The 24209-nt window shown below is 46.9% G+C and overlaps 1 protein-coding gene across 1 annotated transcript in view; it reads right to left on the bottom strand.

The window, feature by feature from the left end:
- Window positions 1-24209, bottom strand: part of VAV3 (vav guanine nucleotide exchange factor 3) — a 274456-nt gene that overhangs the window by 122906 nt on the left and 127341 nt on the right. The window contains exons 5-13 of the mRNA XM_037050442.1: window positions 21571-21679; window positions 20731-20823; window positions 19288-19356; window positions 17232-17335; window positions 15638-15737; window positions 11964-12059; window positions 7980-8048; window positions 5666-5752; window positions 1442-1527 (exon numbers count right to left, since the gene is read on the bottom strand). Coding sequence (XP_036906337.1) covers window positions 1442-1527; window positions 5666-5752; window positions 7980-8048; window positions 11964-12059; window positions 15638-15737; window positions 17232-17335; window positions 19288-19356; window positions 20731-20823; window positions 21571-21679 — 813 coding nt within the window. The remainder of the gene's footprint in view (window positions 1-1441; window positions 1528-5665; window positions 5753-7979; window positions 8049-11963; window positions 12060-15637; window positions 15738-17231; window positions 17336-19287; window positions 19357-20730; window positions 20824-21570; window positions 21680-24209) is intronic.

The raw sequence follows: 24209 nt of genomic DNA, 5'->3' as shown, positions 1-24209 counted from the left end.
TTGCCCTTGAACAATTAATTTTTTTTTAGTTTAAAAGCTAGCCCTGGCTGATGTAGCTCAGTGGATTGAGCACAGGCCTGCGAACCAGAGGATCGAGGTTAGGTTCCCAGTCAGGGCACATGCCTGGGTTGCAGGCCAGTTCCCTGCAGGCCAACTCCCAGCAGGGGACACACCAAAGGCAACCATACATTGATGTTTCTCTCCCTCTCTCCTTTCCCCTCTTAAAGATAAATAAATAAATAAAATCTTTTTAAAAAAATAAATAAAATAAATAAAAGCTAAACACTGACAGAATAATATTAACGAAAACAATGGCAGTTAGCTTCTGGTGACGTTATAAGGAGCCAGCCAGAATGCCTGGAGCACTCATGCCTTCCTCAGTGATCATTTACATCCCTGCGACCAGGCGTGGAGGCAGACGCCTTTCACTGCAGGGGAAACTGGGGCTCAGGGGGCAAACAGCTGAAAGGTCATGCCGCTGCTGAGCACGGAGTCTAACCGACCCTTGGTTTCACCCTGCAGGTCACTCGCTCCTCGAGACTTAAGGGACCTCCTGAGACACAGCCTGAGTGGTCTGTGAGCCAGATGTAAACCAGAAAACTTATGGTTAAATTTACATGTTGCTATTTCTTCTTTTTCTTATTGAAAACAATGTAATGGGGTGGAAGAGACTTTATAATCCCCTCATCCAGTACCAATACCGAAGTGTATCTTTTTGAAAAAACTCTCAGTGATTTCCACGCACACGTTTTTCAAACAATGATAAGGATGCATTTGTATGGTTTTAATACTTGCATCACTTTCAAAGCCTATTTTCCCAGAGATGCTGAAAGAATGTAGGGTCTCCTGGGAGCTACTTGTGAGCCTGGATGTCTGGATGGAAGTAAGGGCTGATGCTGCCCCCTGCTGGCTGACTTTCTCATTTCCAAAGGTTCCAGAAAATAAATGGCCATTTCAACCAAAATCACATGTATGTGATTAGAGACAGAGAGGCCAAGCTTACTAATCTTCAAGGGCGCCACCTATAAATTTCCCTCCAGAAAGTCCCATGAAACGGTTCGTAGGACATTTTGTATTATTTTCAGTTTTTTAAATGTATATCAAAAAAATTAAACCAGTTGTGTTTCTAAGAGTAGCTATCTATTGTTCTGTCATCTCTCCACTCAATTTAATACCTACTTTTCTTACCCCGGCTGACATCATGTATTTGCCATTTCCCACTAAAGGATTTAAATTTAGACAGATCAACAGACACCAGAACAGAGAGGGAATACCTAACCTATCTGTATGAGAATTTTTTTTATAAAAGAATATGCTGTTTGTCCCTTGTTTTTCTTCCTTTGTTTCCCTCCTTCGTCCTGGAGAAATCGGTTTTAAAGGTCTTCGCAATCCTCTGATGCCGATGACCTGTTTTGGAAATGCGCCCCAATCCTCCCCTCACCTCTCCTGTTTGGCATGCTTGTCTAACGTGGTTATCCGAATCTCCCCGTCTCCCTGCGGCCGTCCGAAAACCAGAACTGGTTGGTTCTAGAACACAAAATTCACACGTCTCAGTTTTTTCATAGTCACGTAGAAACAGAATGTTGGTGAGGATATTCGTGAAGAACCACCACTTTATTCCACTATAAATTCTATCACGTTGAGATTTTTAACGCACCTACCCTGTAAAGCTCAGATCTATGCAGTGCACTTTCAAAACCAGTCTGTCCTTGCTCATCCTGGGAGGTACACTGAGGACATTAATTAATTTTACTTAGAGCCCTAATCAGGAAGTTAGCAACCCAAAGAAAGAAGTAACTCTAAGAGTTTGAAGCACAAGGAAGTTACAGCAACTGATATTTATTGGCCACCCACTGTGTGCCAGCCACCGTAACAGAGTGGAATGATACAGGCCCTGCCCACACGGAACATGTGGGGAAACAGCTACGTACCAAAGTCCACCAGAACAAACGTGCAATTTCCAGGAAGGAAGAGGACAGGATGCACACAGAGCCGGGGGACCTACTTCAGTTTAGGGCGTCCAGGATGGCCCCGGACTGAGATCTCAAGAAGGAAAAGTTCTGACTTAATGATTAAAAACAATGAGCCATTTAGGTCTCTTCCATATTGTGGCTATTCTAAATAACGCTGCAGTGGACGTAGGGGACATCGTGCTAGGCGACATAAACCAGACAGAGAGAAGGCAAAGACCACATGATTTCACTAATACGTGGAATCTAAAAAACAAAGGAAACAAACAAACAAAACAGAAATCCACAGACACAGAACAAACTGTTGGCTGCCAGATAGGAGGGTGGGTGGGATGGGTGGAAAGGGGGAAGGGGTGAAGATGTGCAAATTTCCAGTTATGAAAACAGTCACAGGGATGTAGAGTGTGACATAGGGAATGTAGTTGGTGACTATCATAACTATGGTGTCAGATGGGTACCAGACTTCTCAGGGTGATCACTTCGTAAGTTATATGAATGTCTAACCACTGTGTCTACTATGTTGTTCACCCGAAACTAATATAATATTGTATGTCAACTGTAATTAAAATATTAAAAAATTTAAAATAGAATAATGAGCCATTTCCCCAGAAGCAGACAATAAAAATAATTTTAAGTGTTTACGAGCACCTACTATACAAAGTGCTAAGGGAAAAAGAATTGACTAAAAATTAGCACTAACATATAGAGATTACATCTAATAAAAAAGACATACGCAATTAACTATACTCTAAGGAAGTATAAAATAAGTGTTCCCTATCAAAATGTCCATTTTTTTTCAGAAATAGAAAACACCACCCTAAAATTCATATGGAATCTCAAGGGACCCTTCATAGGCAAAACAATAGGCAAAGTTGGGGCCTCACGCTTCCTGATTTCAAAACTTACTGTAAAGCTATCATGATCAAAACAGTGTGGCACTGGCATGAAGACCAACTTTTGAGACTGGTGGAACAGAACAGAACACCCAGAAAGAAGTCCCCACGTATGTGGCCAAATGCTTTTTGACAAAGGGGCCAAGGCCACTCAGTGGGGACAGGACAGGCTTTCCAACAAACTTTGCTGTGGAAACCGAATATGCACTGGCAAAGGAATGCACTGGATGCCTACCTTACAATGTAAACAAAAATTAACTCCTAATGTATCAGAGAGTTGAGACTATAAAATGCTGAGAAGAAAATGGGGGACAGTTTATGGCATTGGATTTAGCAGTGATGTTCTAGATCTGATACCAAAAGCCAGGCAACAAAACCAAAGACTGGGAAGTTGGAATTAAAAATTGGGGGTATCGAAGGACACTATGAGCCAAGCAAAGAGGCAACTCCCCGAGTGGGAGGAAACACTTGCAAATGAAAGTGTGACGAGGATCGCTGTTCTTACCACTGTAAGAAGGGTCTCTGTGTAAAGAGTTCTTACAATTCTACAACAAAACCCACCACCGTGATTCAAAAACAGGCAAAGGACTTGAAGAGACCTTTTTCCAAGGAAAATATGCAAATGACTGATAAGCATATGAAAAGTTGCTCAATACCTCTAATTATTAGGGAAATGAAAAGTAAAAACCACAGTGAGATACCCTTTCACACCCAGGTGGATGGAGATTATCTTTTTTTAAAGTGTCAGTGAGAATGAGGGGATATTAGAACTCTCATGCATTGCTGATGGGAATATAAAATGATGGGAAACCATACAGCTATTCCTCAAAAAACTAAACCCAGAATTAGATAGAATCCTGCAACCCCACTTCTGGATGTTTAACCAGAAGACGTGGAAGCAGAGTCTCCAGAGAGATTGCTGCCCCGACGTTCCCGGTGGCACTCGTCACAGCGGCCAGAGGGGGAGGCTGCCCACGGGTCCACACATGAGCGCAGGTATGTGGGGTATGTCCCATCCGTGTTACATTATTCGACCTTAAAAAGGAAACTCTTGTTTAAAAAAGAAAAGGAGGAAAGTCTGACCCCCACCACTACAGAGGCCCACAGAAGACACGCTGCTCCAGGGAACAAGCCAGTCCCCGGAGGACAAACAGTGCTCGGTGCCACTCACACGTGGTTCACACAGTGTCAGGGGAAGTAGGGTGGGTGCCAGGGGCTGGGGCGGGGAAATGGAAACACAGAGCTTCCGTGTTGAGAGAAGAAGGCGTTCTGGAGGTGGACGGCGACCTTGGCCGCACAGCAACGTGAATGCACTTAATGTCACAAAACTGTACATTTCAAAATGGCAAATTCAATGTTCCATATATTTTACTACAGTTTTTTTTTAAAAGCTAAATGGCTGTCCAGGCAACGTGCTAGGTCATTACCAAGAGAAAGGGATCATGGGAGATTAGGGAAAAGATTTGTTTTAGTTGGACCTTGAAGGAATTTTGATCAGACATTGTGGAGAAAGACATCCTCGGCTCTGACAAGACAGAGCTATTAAAAAAAAAATGTTTGGCAAACTGGAGACCTTCCAACACAGCAGGGCGAAGTGCGTGGGCAGTTCAGGAAAATCACGGAGGGATGTAGATGTCATGATGAGGAACGCCTGGGTCCTGAAGGCCGCAGGAAAGTCTGACCAGTTTGGGAAAGAGAGCAAACTGAGAAATCCAGCTTTGGAAACGCAACTACGGGAAGAGATGGGGACTCACCAGGAAGGAGGCAGGTGAGGTCTGGAAGTGAGGGAGCTGTCGTAGATGTGAAAGGAAAGAGACAGGCACAAGACGTTTCAGAGAGAGATGCAATACCACTGCTCCACCAAGCAGAGCATCTGAAATCCATTCACATGTCTCCATTTTCACGGCCCGCAGCCTAACCCAGGCCTCCCTCCTCTTCCTCAAAATAACCTCAACGACTTCCAGCTCTGGCTGCTACAAGGGTTTCTTGAAATGCAAATCAGACTGTAAAACTCCTGGGGGGGTGGGGTACGGTCATCACCACAAAACCCCATCTCAGCACCGGGACCTAGTGATCTACAAGGCTGTGTGTGGTGTGGGGCCCTCCCCCCACGCCCCACTTCAGAGCCCCCCACTCTGCCTTTCCATCTCAATCTCCTGCCACTCTCACCTGCCAGCATCTGGGACGTCCCCTGGCTTGTTGCTCATCTCTGGGCGTTTCTCTGCTCGCCATCCTTATACCGACGGCCTCGCCTTACACTTCAGGTTCAAGAGGCAAGTGACTCAGAAGGGTTTTTCCTAACCACGTATCCAAGTGGGGACTCCCCTTGCACCCTCGGTTGTATAGCCCTGCACACAGCACTATCTCAAAATAGCGTTTTCAAACCCTCTCTGTCCTGGTACCTCCCCCAGGGCACCACGTGGTTCGGAGTTCCAGCCCCAGCCCCGAGCAAAGTGTCTGGCCATGGTGGTAAATGCACATAACATGAGGAAATGAAGGGGAATCAGCCACAGCATGTCCTGGATGAGGCAGGGAAGAGAAACACTGGACTCCGAGGTTCAGGACTTGACTGCTGGGGAAGACGACGAAGTGGGACTATGGTGAGAGTGACAAGTGTTGGTAGAAAGTCCCTGGTCAGTGATTTGTCACAGGTGCCACTAGACATCCATGTGGAGGCTCCCACACAGGAATCGGAAGACAAACTAGAACCAGGAACTTTATTTTTCCTTCCAACACAACTCTGGGAGTGCCCCTCAGTGTGCGGGTTAAGGGAGCTGGGAGAAATGCAGGATAATTACATACCAGATTTTCTATAGAGAGCTGAAACTGCTTAATTTCACGAAGGGTCTCATTATCTCTCTTCACTTCGTTCACATATTGTGCCAAGTCCTAAAGAATAAAGAGACGGGGACAAAAAGAAGGCGCGATAAGATCGGAGAAGAGACGAGAACCGTTTGAAAGAAAACACATCATTAATTTCATGAGCGGCAAAAGTAGACCGCGGCTTTCCGGTGGCAATCAAATGAACGCCCGATCAATCAAAGCTCCTTGTCAAAAGTCACTTAAGAACGTCTGCAGGACCACCGGGGAGACTGGAGCATTGTCACCTCCACACGCCCAAGAAAAATCAGGATAAACAACAAAATATGCCCCCACGCAGAACAACAGGTCTGGAGCGGCTGAACTCCAAATGCATGAACAACAGACCATGAGAGAATTACATCTTACATAGGTTGGACTAAGTAATAAAGGCTCACTGAAGCCCTGGCTGGGTAGCTCAGCTGCTTAGAGCATCATCCTGAGACACCAAGGTTGTGGGTTTGACCCCCAGTCAGGGCACGTACAGGAATCAACAGCGAATGCATGGATAAGTGCAGCGACAAATGGCTGTCTGTCTCTCTCTCCCCTTCCTCTCTCTCTAAAAATCAATCAATAAATTTTTTTTAATTTTTTAAAAGATTTTATTTATTTCTCTTTAGAGGGGAAGGGAAGGAGAGAAGTATCAATGTGTGGTTGCCTCTCGTGAGTCCCCTGCTGGGAACTGGCCGGCAACCCAGGCAAGCGCCCTGACTGGGAATCGAACCGCAAGCGTGTGGTTTGCAGGCCCGCGCTCAATCCACTGAGCTACACCAGCCAGGGCTCAATAAATAAATTTTAAAAGGTTAAAGACAGCGGGGAGAAAAAAAGTCACTAAAAGCCAGGCGGTGGATCTGGCAGGACCGTTTTCTGCAATCAGTTCGTCTTTGCTCCTGAGCATTCGGTCAAGGAGCCGTTTCCCTCCTGAAGATGGAATAACAAAGGAGAAGGGAAGGACAGACAGCAGAGAACTCGGCGAACTACAGAGACCAGAGAACACTGGCCCTGTGGCTCCAGGTGCCGCCCGCGCCTATTTTAAAACGTCTGTTCTCATTCTGGGGGAAACATCAGATCATCTTTCCACCCTGTAACTAGCTATTTTTATTCTGCATGCTCTAGATTTTTCCTGCTTTCTGGGTTCTTCCTCCCTCCTCTATTCTCTCCAATTCGTCTGAAACAGGAGGGACAGAACTCTGACAAAAGGCAGCCTCTGACTGCGTCCTAATTGAAAGTCAAACTTTTCATAGGATGTATGAATACCAACGATCTCTTTAAAAATTAGACGTGGCGTGATTTTTTTTTTATGATGATACGTAACGGCAGGGTGCTTCCTGACAGGGCGCTGAAGCCAGCCCACTGGCTGCGCTAACTCGGAAAGGCATGGGGACACGGGGAAGTCATTATCATGGCCCTGAGCAGAGTCACGTTGGCATTTTGTTTGGAGGACACATCTGCTTACGTTTTAAATTGGGGACAACATTTCTTTCAAAGTCCAAGTCCAGCATAACATGGAAATCAGGTTTTACACATTCCCCATATGTTCAGAAGGTCTACCTCCAGCTACTTGTCGTTCCTGACTCTCAGATTTGCCTGAAAATAGAAACCCAAACTGAAACTCACGGGTGCTGGTGCACAGCACCCACCAAGGGGACCCTGGCAGATAGCCTCACCTGAGAAAGTAAGTCACACCTGCACTCGGAAGTCGCCAGCTCTCTGTTAGTAACCACACAGAGAGTGTCACAGAGAAGCAGGACGTGAAATCATTCCCGGTGGTTATGGATGTTGTCTTTGGTTCATAACAAAAGTTATTTTAATATATTTATTGGTTTTACATGTTTTTGCATAACAGTTAAATTCATGCAAGTATATCTACTTCAGTTAAAAATATCTAGCTCTTGCCCTGGCTGGTGTGGCTCAGTGGACTGAGTCCTGGCCTGCGAACCAAAGGGCTGCCAGTTTGATTCCCAGCCATGCACATGCCTGGGTCTTGGGCCAGGTCCCCAGCAGGGGGCGCACAAGAGGCAACCGCACATTGATGTTTCTCTCCCTCTCTTTCTCCCTCCCTCCCCTCTCTCTAAAAGTAAATAAATAAAATCTTTTAAAAAAATGTCTAGCTCTCCCCACCAAAACAAAACTGTCCAAATAACAATTTATATTATAATGTATGTCGACAGGCCACACACATGTATGAACAGTTTGGAGTCTCTTGTTTCCAGGCAAGAGGAAAAAACAGCAGGCAGGTCGCGGCCCATTGCTTTACCTTCATAGCATCGAGGGCCAGTTTCAGATTCGCCTTCTCCACGGGGTCGGTGGTGTGCTTGACCAGTTCCTGTTCAAAAGATACAGTTTAGCACTAATTTCATCCAATTAACACCCAAACATAAGAAAGAAAACACTTAAAAACAAACCCTTTTGTGCAGATTTGGTGCAGCCATAGACAGTATGGTGCTTCCTCAGACGACTGAACAGGGAACCGCATCATGACCCAAACCGTCGGGACGCAGCAGCGCGCAGACCTCAGGCATCTGCGCCCACAACCTTGCTCTTGCACGACAGTCCGTCCATCAGTCTAACCACGTCAGCCAGAGCCAGAGCCGTCTCCCAGACACTCTGTGGCGACCCTTCCCCTGGACGCCATCCTCCTGGCCACCACCTTGGTTAGGACCCCTGTCCTTTCAAACGGGTCACAGTCACAGGTCCCTGCATGATCCTCCGACCTCCTCACTGACCTCCTCAGTGCAGTCCGTTCACTCCACGGACAGCAAAGCCAAGTCATTAAAGTGGGAGCCAGACCCTGTCCCTACCCTGTTTAGACTTTGGTGCCGCCAACCAAGGCTCCAGGTTGTCGCCTGTACCTCTCGGACTCCCTTGTGATCTGAATTCTGCCCCCCGCCCGCCCCCGCCACCAACAGCCTTTGTTCTCCCCACACCAAATCAACTGCAACTCTCAGAAACTGTTCTCCTAGCTGAACCCACTGGGCATGCGTCTTCTCTCCTCGGAGAGCTCTTCCTCTCCGGGCCACCCGTCAAACTCTTACTCTACCTTCAAAGCCCCAATTCACGAGTCACTTCTCTGTGAAGCTTTCTGTGACAGACGTCAAGTACGCGGCCTCCGTAGGCCTGATTAACGAGGCCTTTACTCATACCACCTGCGTTGCTGTGCGTGCCTGTCCCATTGTATCATACTCAGCAGCTTGCATGTCATTTTTCGAGTCTGAAGGGTGAGCTTCTCCAACACAGGGAGGGTGTTTCATAGCCTGAGTGCCTAGCGCGGTGTGTGCGGCCGGGAGTCCTCAGGAATCTTCGCTGAATTTCACACCCATCGTGTTTCTGCTACTAAATCTGTTCAGCGTCGTGAACTCGTCATGTTTACATGTTTTTACTTCTATTGTTACATCTCCTTTATTACCTATGAACAGTGAATTATCCTCAAAGTTGCAAATCACCCACTCTAAAATAGTCTAATGTTATCGACCTATAGCATACCCAAAGTGACTTGCCCCGTAACGTGTAAGTAGGGAATGTTCAAACTCCTACGGCACATATTCAACAAAATTCTCAACATCAGACAAGTAAATTCCACTCTACACTACTTCGAGATGGGAACACACTTCTAGAATTTTTATCCAGGTGTGGCACCCGACATCAGTTGTTTCCTGTTTCAAGAAATCATTCTGGGAAAGAAGGCATCCTTTCTGTTTGCCCGTGCAAAGAGCAGCAGGATGGACTGTGCCCTCCAGCTCCACATGTACTGTCCGGGGGTGTCTCCGGCACCGCCTGCCGCCTACAGCTGGAACCGGCCACCTGTGCCGGTGGAGTTCTGCTCACGCTACAGCCTCTCCTTCCTTTCGGATGCACGCGGTTGGTTCTAGCCACGCCTCGTTGTTTTCTCATTTTCTGCTCCTAGGAACTGTTCTAGTATTTCACAGGGTGCAGCTGTGTTACACTTACTGGCCAATAATTTTTAAAACTGCTTGATCTTCGACTTTTCATTCTCTTTTCTTTCCTCCTGGCAGCTCATATGTAGGGGTCACATTCATCTTTGAGGAAACATACAGGTTGGATGCATGACAACTTCAAAAATTCTATGTTTCTGCCCTGGCTAGTGTGGCTCAGTGGGTTGAGCACCAGCCTGTGAACCTTAGGGTCGCCAGTTCAATTCCCAGTCAGGGCACATGCCTGGGTTGCAGGCCAGGTCCCCACTAAGAGGTGCATGGGAGGCAAACACACACTGATGTTTCTCTCCCTCTCTTTCTCCTTTCCTTCCCCCCCCACAAAAAAATAAATAAATAAAATCTTTTTTTAAAATTCTGTTTCAAAAGATGACTGATTCCATTTCAATCTCTGAGGCCTAAGAATCCAACTCACGCTACCCATCGTCACGGTGTCTTGCTTTGCTGAAACTGCTAAACGGTAATATCTGTACTATTTCCATCTAAATCTGCTAAACAAGCTCATTATTGCACCTTCACCTTTCTCCGAAGCCTTGTCTACAAAAAGATGGAGCAGGGAGCCTGAGCTAAACCAGCTACACAACTAATTGAACTAAACTGGGACTTGTACCTCCTTGTAATTCCATGGTACAAGTTCAAACACTTCCCAACGCCATTTATCTATATAAGTCAAAATAAACGTGCATATTCATGATATCCAAAAGGTAAAAGCCCCCAAAGGTGCCTGGATGGGTCAATGGACGGACAGAAGTGTGGGGTGCGCCTGACAGGACATCGCCCCGCCTTAAGGAAGGGCACGCTGGCACCTGTTCCCACGGAACACACCCTGAAGACAAGGCACCCCCCAGAGGGCAAGTATTGGACGATTCTGCTGATGGGAGGGACTTAGAACAGTCAGTCACAGAGGCAGAGCAGAATGCCGGTTGCCAGGCTGGGGTGAGTTAGTGTTGCCCGGGTGCGGAGTTTCAGGGTGGCAACTGAGAAAGGTCTAGAGACGGATGGGGGTGGCGGTTGCACCATAAGGTGAATGTATTTGGTGCCACTGAACGGCACAGTTTAAAAGGACAAAAATGGTAAATTTCTTATCTGTGTCTTCCTACAATAAAAATACGTGCGTGCGGTGCCTATGAAGAAAACTGTCGTGGAACGAAACATCCTTTCGAAATTTAAAATATAGAACAGTCCAGGAGGATTTAGGAAAACACTTGCTACATTTCGCAGCACAGTTTACACTTTGATAAATCTGCCTAAAACCTTATACATGACAAAAATAGATGTTTCTTGAAAACCGCACCTCCTGAATTCTTCCATTGATATTGGACTCTATCAAATTACAAAATAAATTGTTATCTTATTTTGGACATGTTTTTAGTTCACTGACATCCCAGAAACGGATTGCCTTAGTCTTCCTTATTATTTTTTCATAAAATCCAATTTGGTTAAGTTGCTCTGAGGTTAGGCCTCATGAATGTTTTAATGCATTTTTAAGAAATAATCGGGGTTTGAATTTTTCTGATTTCTCAGTAGAATAAAAACAGAGATGACTAATAATTCTGCGGCTACGGTTTAAGAAACCTAATATGCAAGACACACAAAGCACAGGAGACGCAAAATGCTCTTTCGCCTACAGGCAGGGGGTCTTTTTAAAACACCATTCCGCGGGCATCGGCAGAGTGGACCGACTAACACGGTGAGACACTTCTTCGGAGCGGAACTAATGCGTCTCCTGGTACCACTATTGAATTACATTTGTAAGACTCTCCGCCCTCGTCAGAGGACTAGCCACGGAGACCGTAAGTGTCGGGCTTATAACAAGAGTCACTTCAAAGTAAATGTGGGCTTAGGATGATGTACGGCAGCAGAAAGCCAAACAGAACGTGACGCAGTTCTCTTTGGCGTGTGGTCACGAGGCAAAGGTCTCGCAGAACGAACCTGCAACATTCAGGGGCATCACAATACTGAGACTCTAATAAGCGACCATTACTGACTACAAAGGACTTGGCTGAAGGGATCTTTTTATTTGTTTTGCCTTAGTTTTGTTTTTTTTTTAATTTGTTTGGAGCTGGTTCTGTTTCAAGGACACGGAATGCAACTTGGAAAGATCCAGACCTGTCTTTGCTAAAAGGAAGGCAAGACTCCGTCCGGCTGTTCAACTATTTTCCCACTTGGCTCTGCCAATAACTGAACATGGTAATGGGGGTCACAGAGAACTGGTGTGTAGACGATGCTTCATTCACATGTTGTTGAATGAATACATGAACGCATGAACAAGCAGGTTTAAACTCACACACCTGCAGGAGAAGGTGATACTTTAACACGCGCTGCATGGGGACCACGAGCAAATCTCGAAGAGTGAATTTCCCGTTATTGGCTCGCTTGGAACATTCCTAGGGAAATGATTTTTAAAGAAAACATTTGTTAAAAACTCTGTTGCTTTATCAAAGGGAGTCATAAAACAGCCATGAAAAGATGCGAAGGCCATGAACAAAACTGTTATTGTGTGATAAAAATATCTTCTTTTCCTTCTTAACAGGCCTTCTGTCTAAAAAACCAAAGTACCTTCAATTAAAACCCCCCCAAAACAAACCAACCTTGGAGCCTTTCAGCTCTGAACATGGATCGGCGAGTAGAACCAGGGTCTCCCTTCACTCCCACGGACAGCGCTGCCTTCCATGAACCTCGCCCACACTCGACCCCCACAACCCGCCCATGCCCTCCCCACCGCCACACCTCGGTTCTCTCTCTGCCCTCCCAACAGCCACGCGCTCTGCCCAGTTTCCATCCAAGTTCACCACCCTCTTCCAGAACCATGCCTCTAGGCCTTCTGTAATCATTCCAGTCACAATGGGGCTCTCTCTGCCTGTGGTCCACAGTACCTTCCCCAACGCATCTCCCATACCTCCAAGAGTCTAGTGTTTGCTTTGTATGTATTTGCTGAGCTGAATGAAATGGAATGATGGGTTCGACACCAGAAACATGCTCAAGTAGAAACCTAACACCTGATTCAACGTTTTGAAGGCCTCAGGGGGTTTTATTTGCTTTAATCTCACACTCGTCTTTCTTAACAGTTTATCTTAAACTAGCATTGACTTATTCTCTGGATATTAATCATGACCTTGAGGAAAACAGTTTAAAGTACCAAAGCCTGAATTTAACTCAAGGTTGGCCACTCATGGATGTGTAACCGTAAGCAAGTTGCTTTTCTGATTTTACTGTTTCTCACACATCTATAGTATAGTTCCAAGAAAAAAAAAAACAGCCTTTAGAAAAAGATGATTAGTGGGAAATTTAATGAATCCAAAATCCTCAGGTAATTGCCTATCCCAGACTAAGGAATTTGGAAGGAGCTCAGGAAAGGAGTTATGTTCTCGGAAATACTCCTCAGCTCATGACCTTGTGTCCCTTTGCCCACAGTGAGCTTTCCTGGAACATAAAAATAGGTATTATCTATCAGAGGCCGTCAAGCAAACCCCACCAGCCCTAATGACTGTGGTGAGTTAACGAAGGCTTGAGGACAGATCTTAAACAAGAAGAAATGTTAGCTCATGAATCGTCACCTGCGGCGGGTCATGGGAAAGGAAACTATTTTAACTGAGTCGTTGTTTCTACAGACTGCAGAGCGTTCTGGCTCACGGGCCTCAGACAGGAGGTTAAACTGTTAATCCCATTGGAATGAATGGGTCTCACCGCCCTGTTGCATTTCAAGCTCCTTAAAGTTGAGTTCGTCTCTTACACTTTCTGTATTATGGCATCTTAACACAGCGTTAGGAGCAGAAAGTTTATACTCTTAAAATTCACTTTGCTATGTGATGGAAGTCCATTTAAAAACTGTTGGGGGAGAGATTAGTTCCTTTCAGTCACCAGTTACGGGCTCAGAAAGTAAAGAAATCAACATGGCTGGTGTCTTCCTACAACCAGGGGCCTGAGACCGAGGCGTAAAATGCTTACCCAGCATGGAAAGTAAGCAGAGAGAAGAAATGGTTCTTCCCACACATCTAGTCACAGGCTTAGCCCAAACTCCAATTCTTACTGAGAAGATTCAATAAATTAGGGGTAAGTCAGCTTTCAGGGGGAGATAAAGAGACTCTATTACCCTTAACCCCATGTTCTCTTGGTTCCCAGGTAGAGAAGAAAAAGACAAAAATACGAGAGCAAAATCATCACAAAAGAGAGAATGTGAAGGAGACTGAGAGAGACCAAGAATCAGGCAGCTTCGCCTCCCCAAGCCAGGACCTGCAGGCGCAGCTGCAGCCGTGAGCACCTGTCGAGGTGTCGTGGTGGGTATCTGGTTAGACACCCAGGCCCGTGGTCACTGGCGGGAGGAGGGCAGGCAGGCAGCCAGCCAGCCAATGGCACTTGGCCCTGCGCCTTGCAAACGCAGCCTGACTCCCCCCTTTCCCTGAGAGTGGCAGTGACCACAGAGGCTGGGTACCTAGAGTCCCAGAGGAGCATCACTGGCCAAGACTTTGACACTGACTCTGAAATTGGGGCGGGAATATTCAGACAACGCTGAGAACGTAAGAGAGGGGTGACAGACAATTTGATCACTCCTGTCTTGGGTGAGAATTTGTATCTTTTTTTAAAAACTGTTTTAACAATAACTCTATTAGGGCCGAGGTGTATAAGCTGTAAAGTTTTATCTTAACCTCGTATTTTAATTTAAGTCAAGGGGGCTTCTAGCTCAGTGCTTATGAGGCACCTTCCCCAAAAAAGGGGAGGAGCCATTGGCACCTACAAAGTTGTCAGGGTGCTGTCCAGGGGTGACTCCGACCGTCTCAGACAGAAGAGGATCGTGAACGGAGAGGAAAATGCCCCGTGATGGAGAGAGTCCGCACCGTTAGTGGCCTGGTGCTGCAGGAACTTCCTCACCAGGAGCGCCCCCTGGTGGGAGTCAGGAATTAGGAAACCCTACCAGATCCACCAAAACAGCGCAGGGGCTCTGATGCGGAGGTCACCCACCTCTTCGCTCCCCTGTTCGTCACCTGACCTTGCAGCTACACTGAACGAAAAGCAGCAAAGAAGATGTAGCCAACAATCCACACAGAGCCACGGAAGAGTCGGCTCCATAGTGGCTCTACCTGAAACTTAACAAAATCCAAACATACAGATAATATATTTGAGGAGACAGTTCATCTAACACATAAATAACCATTCTTCAAACGTTCTTTAAAAGTGCAAAGTCTTTAAGGTGGACAGACAGAAAGGACCTAGCAAGCTCCCAGACTTCCTTTCCACTGTTACCGCGGGCCCTGTTTTCAATGACCTACAAGCCATTTCTTTAACTGCCCTGTCTCTTCTGGGCAAGGCGTACCAACGCTTCCAGAATGCTCTCCTTGGAATCCCACCTGTGAAGATGCACCCCTCTCCTCAGGGACCTGACTCCACACCCCTTCAGAGAAACCCCCCACTGTCCGCTTCCCGGAAGCCTCACTCATGAGGCCTGTCCACTGGAGCCTGTCACTCACGACCTTCTCTCATTATATCTGCATCTGTCTCATCTTCCTCCTCATGGGCACTATCCATGCCCTTCCGGTGCTCCCGCCCTAAAGGTCTGACATTGTTAATGAACCCTTTAAATCTACATATCCATTATCTCACATGCACCCTGCTCGTCCAGTACCTCTGATGTCCCAGGGAGCAAATGACTCACAGTGTCTCTGAACCTTGCCCTTCTTGCCCCGACAGAAGGGGACTAACTGTATCTGTCCCACAGTGCCAAGGACCTAAAGAGACGAGGTACAGGGAACAGGGCGCCACAGTCTCAGGTTTTCCTACTGTTTTTATCGATGCTGTGTTACTGCCCTACAGAGCCATCCGTACAGACATTGTATGACATGGACATGAGATTGTATGCAGGGCGCATGGGGAGATGAACTGCTGCATCGGTCATCGGTCGTGAAAGGGAACACGCTGCTTTAGGGTCCTCTCATGAATAAGCACACACACACACACACACAGCAGGCACCTCCAGTTTCAGCTTCACGTCTTCTTTCGTCTTCGCAATGTTGTCTAAACTCGAGATGGCCGACTCCACCGCGCTGCAGTACTGCCCATAAATAACCAGCCTGGGAGGGAAGGACACAGAGGGAGGCAGCGGTGGGACACGGAAGGGTTGGGGGGCCACTGTGCCATCTCTCTGGAACCACCCGTCTGCACCCCCTCCTGCCTAGGTCGCCCTGGGCAAGTACCATCGCCCAGCGCCTCAGCTTCATCACTTCATCTCAACACAGGATGCCCCCCACAGCCACAGAATGAGGGTCCCTTCTATGTACAGTCTGAAAGAGGGGTTACTTTTATTTCCACATTTGACTGGGATCCATCCCACGCACATTTTTATAGCAGGTGTGTTTTAAAACCTGGCTTAATGGCTGTCGATACTGAGTGCAAATATATATCACAGAACAAAATCTACAATTTCTGCGTAAGTTCCTGTGTACAGAAACTTACAATTTCTGTGTAAATGTCTACTCACTACGTTTGACACTTGTAACTAATACAATATGGCATGTCAACTAGAAAGCTCCTATCAGAGATCAACTTTTTACCGTTTACTCACATTTGGAAAGTGTTATTTCATACTACAGTTTCACTGTAGTCACCACTTTTGACTCCATTCAATACTAAGCCTCCTGCTCCTTCCATATCATCTGAGAAGTGGAAGGAGAGGCCTGAACTGTCCTGGGTATGAGGCGAGCCACACGGCCTGGATTCTGAGCCTGCTTCAGAACGGGTGTCTTGGGAGGGATGCAGACACTTTGCAAAGAGGCTGAGTAATTTGTTTCCTTCAACTCTCCACTAGAAAAAAGACTACTACTAAGTTCATATTTATCTCACTGTTGATGCAAAGAAATTTATTAGCCACCCCTCAGTGCTAGGAATAATAGGGCTTGGTTTAAAATTGTAAGCAAAATTCCTAATTCATATGGATTGTTCAGAAGGTTTTTTTTTTCAAGCTTACAACTGACCTTAGCTGTGAATCTAATACTCCACAATAGAGGGTGATAAAATATTAGAGTTGGAAAAAGTAATAGGTACCAGCTAAGCCACACCTTACATTCCCAGATGGAGGAAGCTCAGAGAGTTAACATGACTTCCTGAAACCTGTAAGACTCAAGAGTGACAGGGCTGTGCCCTGACTGCTATGGCTCAGTTGGTTGGGCATCATCCTGCAAAGCAAAAGGTTGTCGGTTCGATCCCTGGTCAGGACACATGCCTGGGCTGCGGACCGGGAACCAAGTGATGTTTCTCACATCGATATTTCTCTCCCTCCCTCCCGTCTTCTGTAAAAATAGATAACTTTTTAAAGAGTTACAAGGCTATAAAAGGATCTACACTGACTTGGGGTGCAAAAGTCTGGATTTTTTTTACTTTTCCCTTTTTTTTCCTGATATGCATATAGAGCTCCAGCTGCCACGCAGAGGTCAACTGCCACCTATTCTCATCACTGCTCAGATGGTGCCTTAGTGAACAATAGTGATGCCTATCCATGAGCAGTGTTAATACTAACCCTCACTGCGATGACAAAGGAATAGCCACAAAATTTAAAATTCAGAAGTTACCTTTCCTTGTAGTTAATGAAAATTTGATACAAATTCTGGTCGTTTTTATTTACAATGGAATCATGAATTTCTTGCATTAAGCTCCGATGAACTTTTACGAGTTCCTTAGAAAAGAAAAGAAATGTTAAAGTCAGTTAGAAATCAGAAACCTGCCCCCAGCAAAAGTCACCCCAAACCCAGAATCCCGGTTGGTGCTGGACTCGAGGATATGCCGAATGCCCTCAGAACATAAGCCTGCTTCCCGTCAGTAAAGATGGGGGAGGGCAGGGGGAGGGGAAATGGGAGGGAAGGGGGAGGGGGCAGGGAAGCGACGAGGGAGGGAGAGCGACAGGCCATGTGTGTGGGAAATAGCAATTTGAGATCTGACTTGAAATGCCAATGTCCTGTAGGGGGGAAAAATTATTTCACTAGTGATTAAAGGATAATTTATTCCTTGTAGAAAAATATGTACAGCTCACTCTCATTTTGTAATAACTTTATATTTTTAAATACAATTACCCAAGTGCTTAATGTCTTATTGACAAGATAAGCAATGAGCCACATCCTTGGGACGTGACAATGCAGATCTGTGCTTTGGTCAGTTCGCAACGTTCCAGTGCTCGGCTGACAACAATCAGGCTCAATTACTTGAAACCAGACAACTCGTGGCAGAAATAAGGAGCAAATAAATTGTACTAGGCAGTTTATCAGAATAACTCAGAAGTCCGGGTTGCACCTTTTTTTCTGATAAGCAAGTAATTTTCGGCCTGACAATAAATACATGTCACAGCCAGGAAAGGAGGACACTGGGATCAAGGGGCCAACACCCTGCTGTCTGTCCCCATGCCCAGGGGCACTCAGGAGGGCGGACAGGGACCAGGAACGTGGGGCCTGCCATTCTACCGAGGAGCATGGAAAGGCCTCAAGAATAACTCTCCAATGGGCCGGCAGTGCCAGTGGCCATGCTTAGGGCATTCGAGAGGCCCTCTTCCTAGGACCCACACTTTGTTTCATCCTAAACATCCACCGGACACCCTGACCTTCCTTCCCTGCTACCTTACAAACTGATGAGATGTCTCCATTCGGCAAAACCAAGGACAAGAACGATGTATCCCCACTACACCGACTGGTGCACATCAGCAGTGGACATAGCAGAATCAAGATACAAGGGACCACTAGCCCTGGATGGGTAGCTCAGTTGGTTAGAGTGTCATCCTGATAAACCAAGGTCGTAGGTTCAATCTCTGGTCAGGGCACATTCAAGAAGCACTCAGTGAGTGCATCAATAAATGGAGCAACAAATCAATGACTCTTTTTCTTTCTCTCTCCCTCTCTCCCTCGCTCTCTCTCAAACCAAGAAATAAAACGTTTAAAATAGATACAAGCAAGCCTATATATGAGAGCTCACATGTTATCTATAAACTACTCTATATATTAAAACCAAAGCCAGTGCCAGAAGTATAAGAACTCGAGTCTTGCCTATCATGACCTCCGTTAGCATAGCATCTGGCTGGCTTCAATGCTTCGAAGTAAATATGCCCTTAGGATTATACGATATCTGGAAGGTGCTCTGAAAGCTGAAATGCTCATATAAACCTAAAACAAAAACGGTCCTCACACATGACCATTAGAATGGACTGTTGAATCCTAAGGAAGCAGGCGCTTCAGAGGCAGGGGGTGAGGGCTGGTGCAGCTGGGAGCGAAAAAGAGGCCCCAGGACAGTGGAGGACAGAAGGACGCAGAGGAGACAGGAGTCATGACAGGGCAGGGAGCGGGGCAGCAGGGGACTCTCCCTAGACAGACACCAGAGTCCCTGTCAAACTGCGACACCTCGTCATGACAAGCACTTGAGGAAAATACACGAATCGTATCCACACGTCTCCTGCGGGTATTTTGGGTGACTTGTGGTTAAAGATTGGACCTACCCATTATTCCTTAAGAAAACAGCTATGAGAACTCAGGAGGCAGAAAACCAAGGCAAAATACTTAAAGACTGCGGGAGAATGCTAAAGGGATTTGGAGCCCGATGAGAACTTTGCAGAAATGCAGCAGTGTTAGCCAGCGGGGCTTTACTTACAGGAATGTTGATGAAGACGGAGTCAAATTCTGCCGTCGTCAGAAACCGTTTCAGCGGGGCCATGAAATACTGCCGGCAAAGAGGGGAGGAAGAGTTAACCGCCACGCACGCTCGTCGAGACAACGGCGTTCTACCGACAACAAATATTTGCTGAAAGTCCGTTGTTTATCAGTATTTCAGATACCCAAGGAAAGGCAGACTATATTTTCTCTATCTTAAAGATTTTACTCTTGAACAGAGATAGACATAAATAAATACAAGTTAATCCATTTAAAGCATAAAATACTTTGGGTGGTGAGCACACAGTGGAACAGACACCTGGTGTGTTATAAAATTGCACAACTGAAACTTAGATCATGTTATTAACCAATGTTACCCCAGTAAATTTAACTTAAAAATAATACTACTAATAATAAATAACATTAAATGTTTAGGTACTACACGCTTCCAAAAGAAAGATAAAAATGGCAACGCACTGGAGACATCTTCGAGAACAGGTGCAAAATATCCTTGCAATGTTTTGTGGAGACTCCACATCCCTGAGACCCATTACCTGCTCTTGCAGTTTACGGATCACGCCCCTCACGCCTTGAGAACTGTGTTCCTGCTCGCCCGTCTCTCTCTCCCCCTTACTCCTCCCTTCTTCTGCCTTGGCAACCTCAGCATCTGCACAGATGAGCCCCCAACAGCCTGGCCTGCAGCCCCCTGAACTGCAATAACTGTGCGCTCCATCCTCGCTCAGCTTCCCACTCTTGTGGTCGTCTCTCAAGACTTTATCTTACCAACAACTGCAAATGCTCCACAGCATTAATTTCCAGCAATCGACTCTCTGACTACTGCGGCCTCTCTTTGTCACTCATTCCTTCCAGGAATTCTCCAGCCCCATTGGGTCCACCCACCCCTGACTGTCCCGTCTCCCTCTTGTCCTCACTCCCCGCCTTATCTGACTGGCATTCCACTGACCATTATCAAAATCGGTTCCCTGCCCATCCCTGACCCTCGCTTCTTCCACCGTACTTTTCTGGAAAAAGAAAAAGCCTGCTTAAATACGATCTTATCACAGACACCTCCCATTACCGCCTGATATACAGGAACACCAGTCCTCCCCCCTTCGCTCGCTGCCCCCTGCCTCTCCCTGACTCTCTTCAGAGAATTTATCACCACCTGACACACATACTTGCTTAAATTATAAACCCTTCAGGACAGAGAGCCAGAGTTCTATGGTGTTCACTGTTATCTTCTCAATCCCTAGGTTAGTGCCATTTAGATACTAAAATCAGTAAGTAAATGATTGTGGGATGATTAAATCTGCTTTAAGATGTATGAATCCAAAGTTCTACAGAAAATCAGAAGACACGCATAGCAGAAACACTGAGCCTCATACATTAACAATATAAGGCAGTACTGGGGCATCGAGAATGATACCTAGCCATCAGTACTTACTTTTTCTATGGACTCCAATGTTTCTGTGTATTTTTCTTCTGTCTGCTTAATTTCGGTTAGGCAGCAACTCCGTATGTCGTTTTCTGGAGATTTCTGCAATTCGAAGTATCAAATTATAATTATTTAATCAACTTCATGTATCAATCTCTCTGGTCGTGACTAGAAGGAGATCAAATTATTGCTGACTTTCCTAAGGTTTCTATTTCTAATAAAACACATGACCAACTGCCTTTTCTCTCTGGCAGAAAGGGGGATGGGGGGAGATGGAGGTGGGCAAAGCAGGGGGACATGCAGATGGAATGGGACTTTGCCAGGGGAGATGGGCACACCATGGAGTGTGCGGATGATGTGTTATTGAGTTGTACACTTGAAACCTGTGTGGTTTTGCAACCCAACATCCCCCCAATAAATCCAATAAAAAATAAAATAAATAACAATGGTTGTATGGTAAAAGGAAAAAATAGCCAAAAGACCAGTGTAGTTATAACTATATACCCATGACTCGTTATTGCATGTGGAGCCATAGAAATGTGGCATTTTTCTACAGGTGGAAACCACCATGGGGAATCTCTGGTCTAATCCTGTCATTTTCCTGGTAAGGAAACCAAGAAACAGAGAATTGTGAGATTGTATTGTTTTGAAAGAACATCTTTCTTGGGAAGCAGATAAATATTCTTTAAATTTGAGGTAGCATCAAATACACATATAATGAGCAAAGGCAAGAAAGGAACCACTCTCCCAGTAGAAGTTACATAAATAATCATATTGAGTCGCCCAATAAACGCTTCCCCAATAAAACACCCAAAGTAACTTCAAAAGCAAGGCAAACGATGGTCCTACTGGCTGGTGCGCCTCCTCCGCCTTCATCAGGTCCTCATAGACCTCGCCGCCTTCATCCTCCCCGTAAACGCAGTCGTAGAAACCTTCCTCGTCCTCCACGTGGGTCTCGCTGCAACACAGGGCACAACGCAAGGGCCATTGTCTACTAGGAAATGCAACAGCCAGAAGCAGCCTGCCTACTGGCTCCTGGTAGGAAACCCAGAGAGAAGACAAAGTGGAACCAGCGGCAGGAGTCAACGGCCTCCCTCACGGCTCCGTCCCTCCTACCAGGAACGATGACCAACAACAACAGGACCCCTGGATGATGGCAGGGACACTAGCGTCCACTGCAGGTTTACCGTGCACAGCATGGCCGTGGGTCACTCGGCAAACATCCCTGTCCGCGTGCCCCCAGACCCGGAATCCACTGTGTTGTCCGGTAGATGTTAGGAAGGGATAAAGACTCAAAGAGAACAGAAAGGCTTGCCCAGGCCCACAAAGCTGGTCCCTGGCAGGCCCAGGATCTAAAACAGAGACTGCCTTACACTCGGAATGCTTTGCTCAGTCTACCGAAGCGCATAATAGGGACAAGACGGTGGGGGCGGAGTTTCAGAGGCTCTAATACGTTACAAATAGTCATTCTAAAGCATCGGGTCTGCTGGGTTGTCACGGCCGACACCTCACGCAGTGCACTCCCTACCCCGTCCAGGGGCAGCCACGGGTCCCGCCTGGGCCACATTCTGCTTTCACCTGTTTCGTTTGTAGTTTGTTTGCAGGGATGGTCCCGAGGCTGCAGCATTTTGAAAGCCATTTAAAATCTGCCGCTGGTCTCTCAGAAGGTGAAAATAATCCCTGTTTTAACAGCTCCCTGAGCACTTACACAGTGCCTGGCTGACTCGTCTTCCCTAAGCCCTTCATGTGAGACTGTGAACCCACTGGGTCCAAGTAGGACACGCTGCCCTGGCCAGGGTGGCACAGCTGGTCGGGGCATCGTCCCGTACACCAAAAGACTGCGGGTTCGATCCCCGATTGGGGTGCATGCGGGAGGCAAATGGTTAATATTTCTCTCTCACACTAATATCTCTCTCCCTTCCCCCCCTCCCTCCTTTGCTCTGTCTCTAAAAACAAGAAAAAAATGTCCTAGGGTGAAATTTTTTAAAAAAAGGAGGAGGAAATGCTGGTCCTACCCATTGCATGGTCTCCTTCAGTTTCTCTTTCCAGCTTCCATTAACTAATAACTCCAAAGAATTGAGATTAATAAATTCAGATGCTTTAGAAGTCTTTATGTCTTTCTAACAAAGACATGCACTCCATCCATGCCACCAGGCCTCAGCCCCTCTCTCAGGCCAGTGCAGACAGGACGTTGTAAATTGACAGGCACAAAAATAAACACTGTAACTGTAAGTATCCCGTGCACCTGGGAGCACTTTTCCAAGCAGGTGCAATCAACAAGTTGTCTGAGTTTCTCGGGAAGGATGATCTGGAGACGCTGGACAGACATGAACTGTCGAGCACCGGGAGAAAGGAAGGGGTGTTAACAGGAGTGATCTGGTGGGGACAGAAGTTCAGGGACCTCTGCACAGAGGTAAACGCTCTCCAGGGTTACCTGTCCACCTGTTACCTGTCCACCCATCCCCCTCCCAACAGACATTACTCAGAACCTACTGCGCGCCCGACTCTGCAGTGCTGAGCACACCCAGGTCAAGAAGGTTCAAGGACACTGTCATGGTCTCGTGTGGAAAACGGCACACACACACAGTTCTGTACAGGAGACAGAGGGGCTGGGTGCAGCCGGTGGGGGCCAAGGGCAGGGGGAGAACAGCCCTGACCAGGGCGGCCAGGGAAGGCTCCCAGAAGACTCTACATCCGCATGTGGTTATCAACATATTCAACAGGGATTTGCAGAATAAACACTAGGTTCCGGGAGCCATGGCTGCAGATGAGGCAGACATCGTGTCTGCCCTCAGAGGGGACCGGTTGAAGGAAGAGGTGAAGGGTGTTTCAGAGAAAGGACACCGATGGGTGCAGAGGCAGAGAGGGGTGCAGAGCCTCACTAGTGAGCAGGGGTGTCCCCCACGGTGTGACCGGGCAAGGGAGGGGAGCCCGGATGGAAGAGTTGGAAGCACAACCAGCAGGAAACTCGGGAGCCGGGCCTTACCGGCACACAGGGGATCGGCAGGGGGTTACAGGAGGTAATCTGCAGGGGTGAGGACACAGGCAGGGGGGCCAGTGAGCCAAGAAATGAAAGACTCAGGGGGAGAGAGATTGGGAGCCACGACCAGACAGGAGGGAAACAGCCTCAGGAGACGGTGTCACCAAGTCAGCCAGGCTTGGTGACGCCCCCGAACCAGGGAGAGAGGGGAGAGGAGGGCAGGCCGCCTGTCGGCTTCCTGCTTTGGAAAACTGGGGAGATGGGGAGTCACATCGACAGTTCCAGAATTTCCGCCCTGAAGGGCGTCGGCAGGCCATCTAGCCAGAGGACAGTTAAACGGCTGGAGCACTTTCTACAGCTCATCAAAGCGCAGGCAAGTCTGACGTGTTCCGGAGGGGGCTGACTGAGATAAGAAATGATGAAGGAGCCCTGGCTGGTGTAGCTCAGTGGATTGAGCATGGGCCTGTGAAGCAAGGGGTCGCAGGTTCGATTCCCAGTTGGGGCACAT

This window comes from Sturnira hondurensis, unplaced genomic scaffold (assembly GCF_014824575.4).
Source record: "Sturnira hondurensis isolate 20B ecotype Veracruz unplaced genomic scaffold, ASM1482457v3 Scaffold0006799, whole genome shotgun sequence".
NCBI classification, from domain to species: domain Eukaryota; kingdom Metazoa; phylum Chordata; class Mammalia; order Chiroptera; family Phyllostomidae; genus Sturnira; species Sturnira hondurensis.
This window is presented reverse-complemented; position numbering and strand designations above follow the sequence as displayed.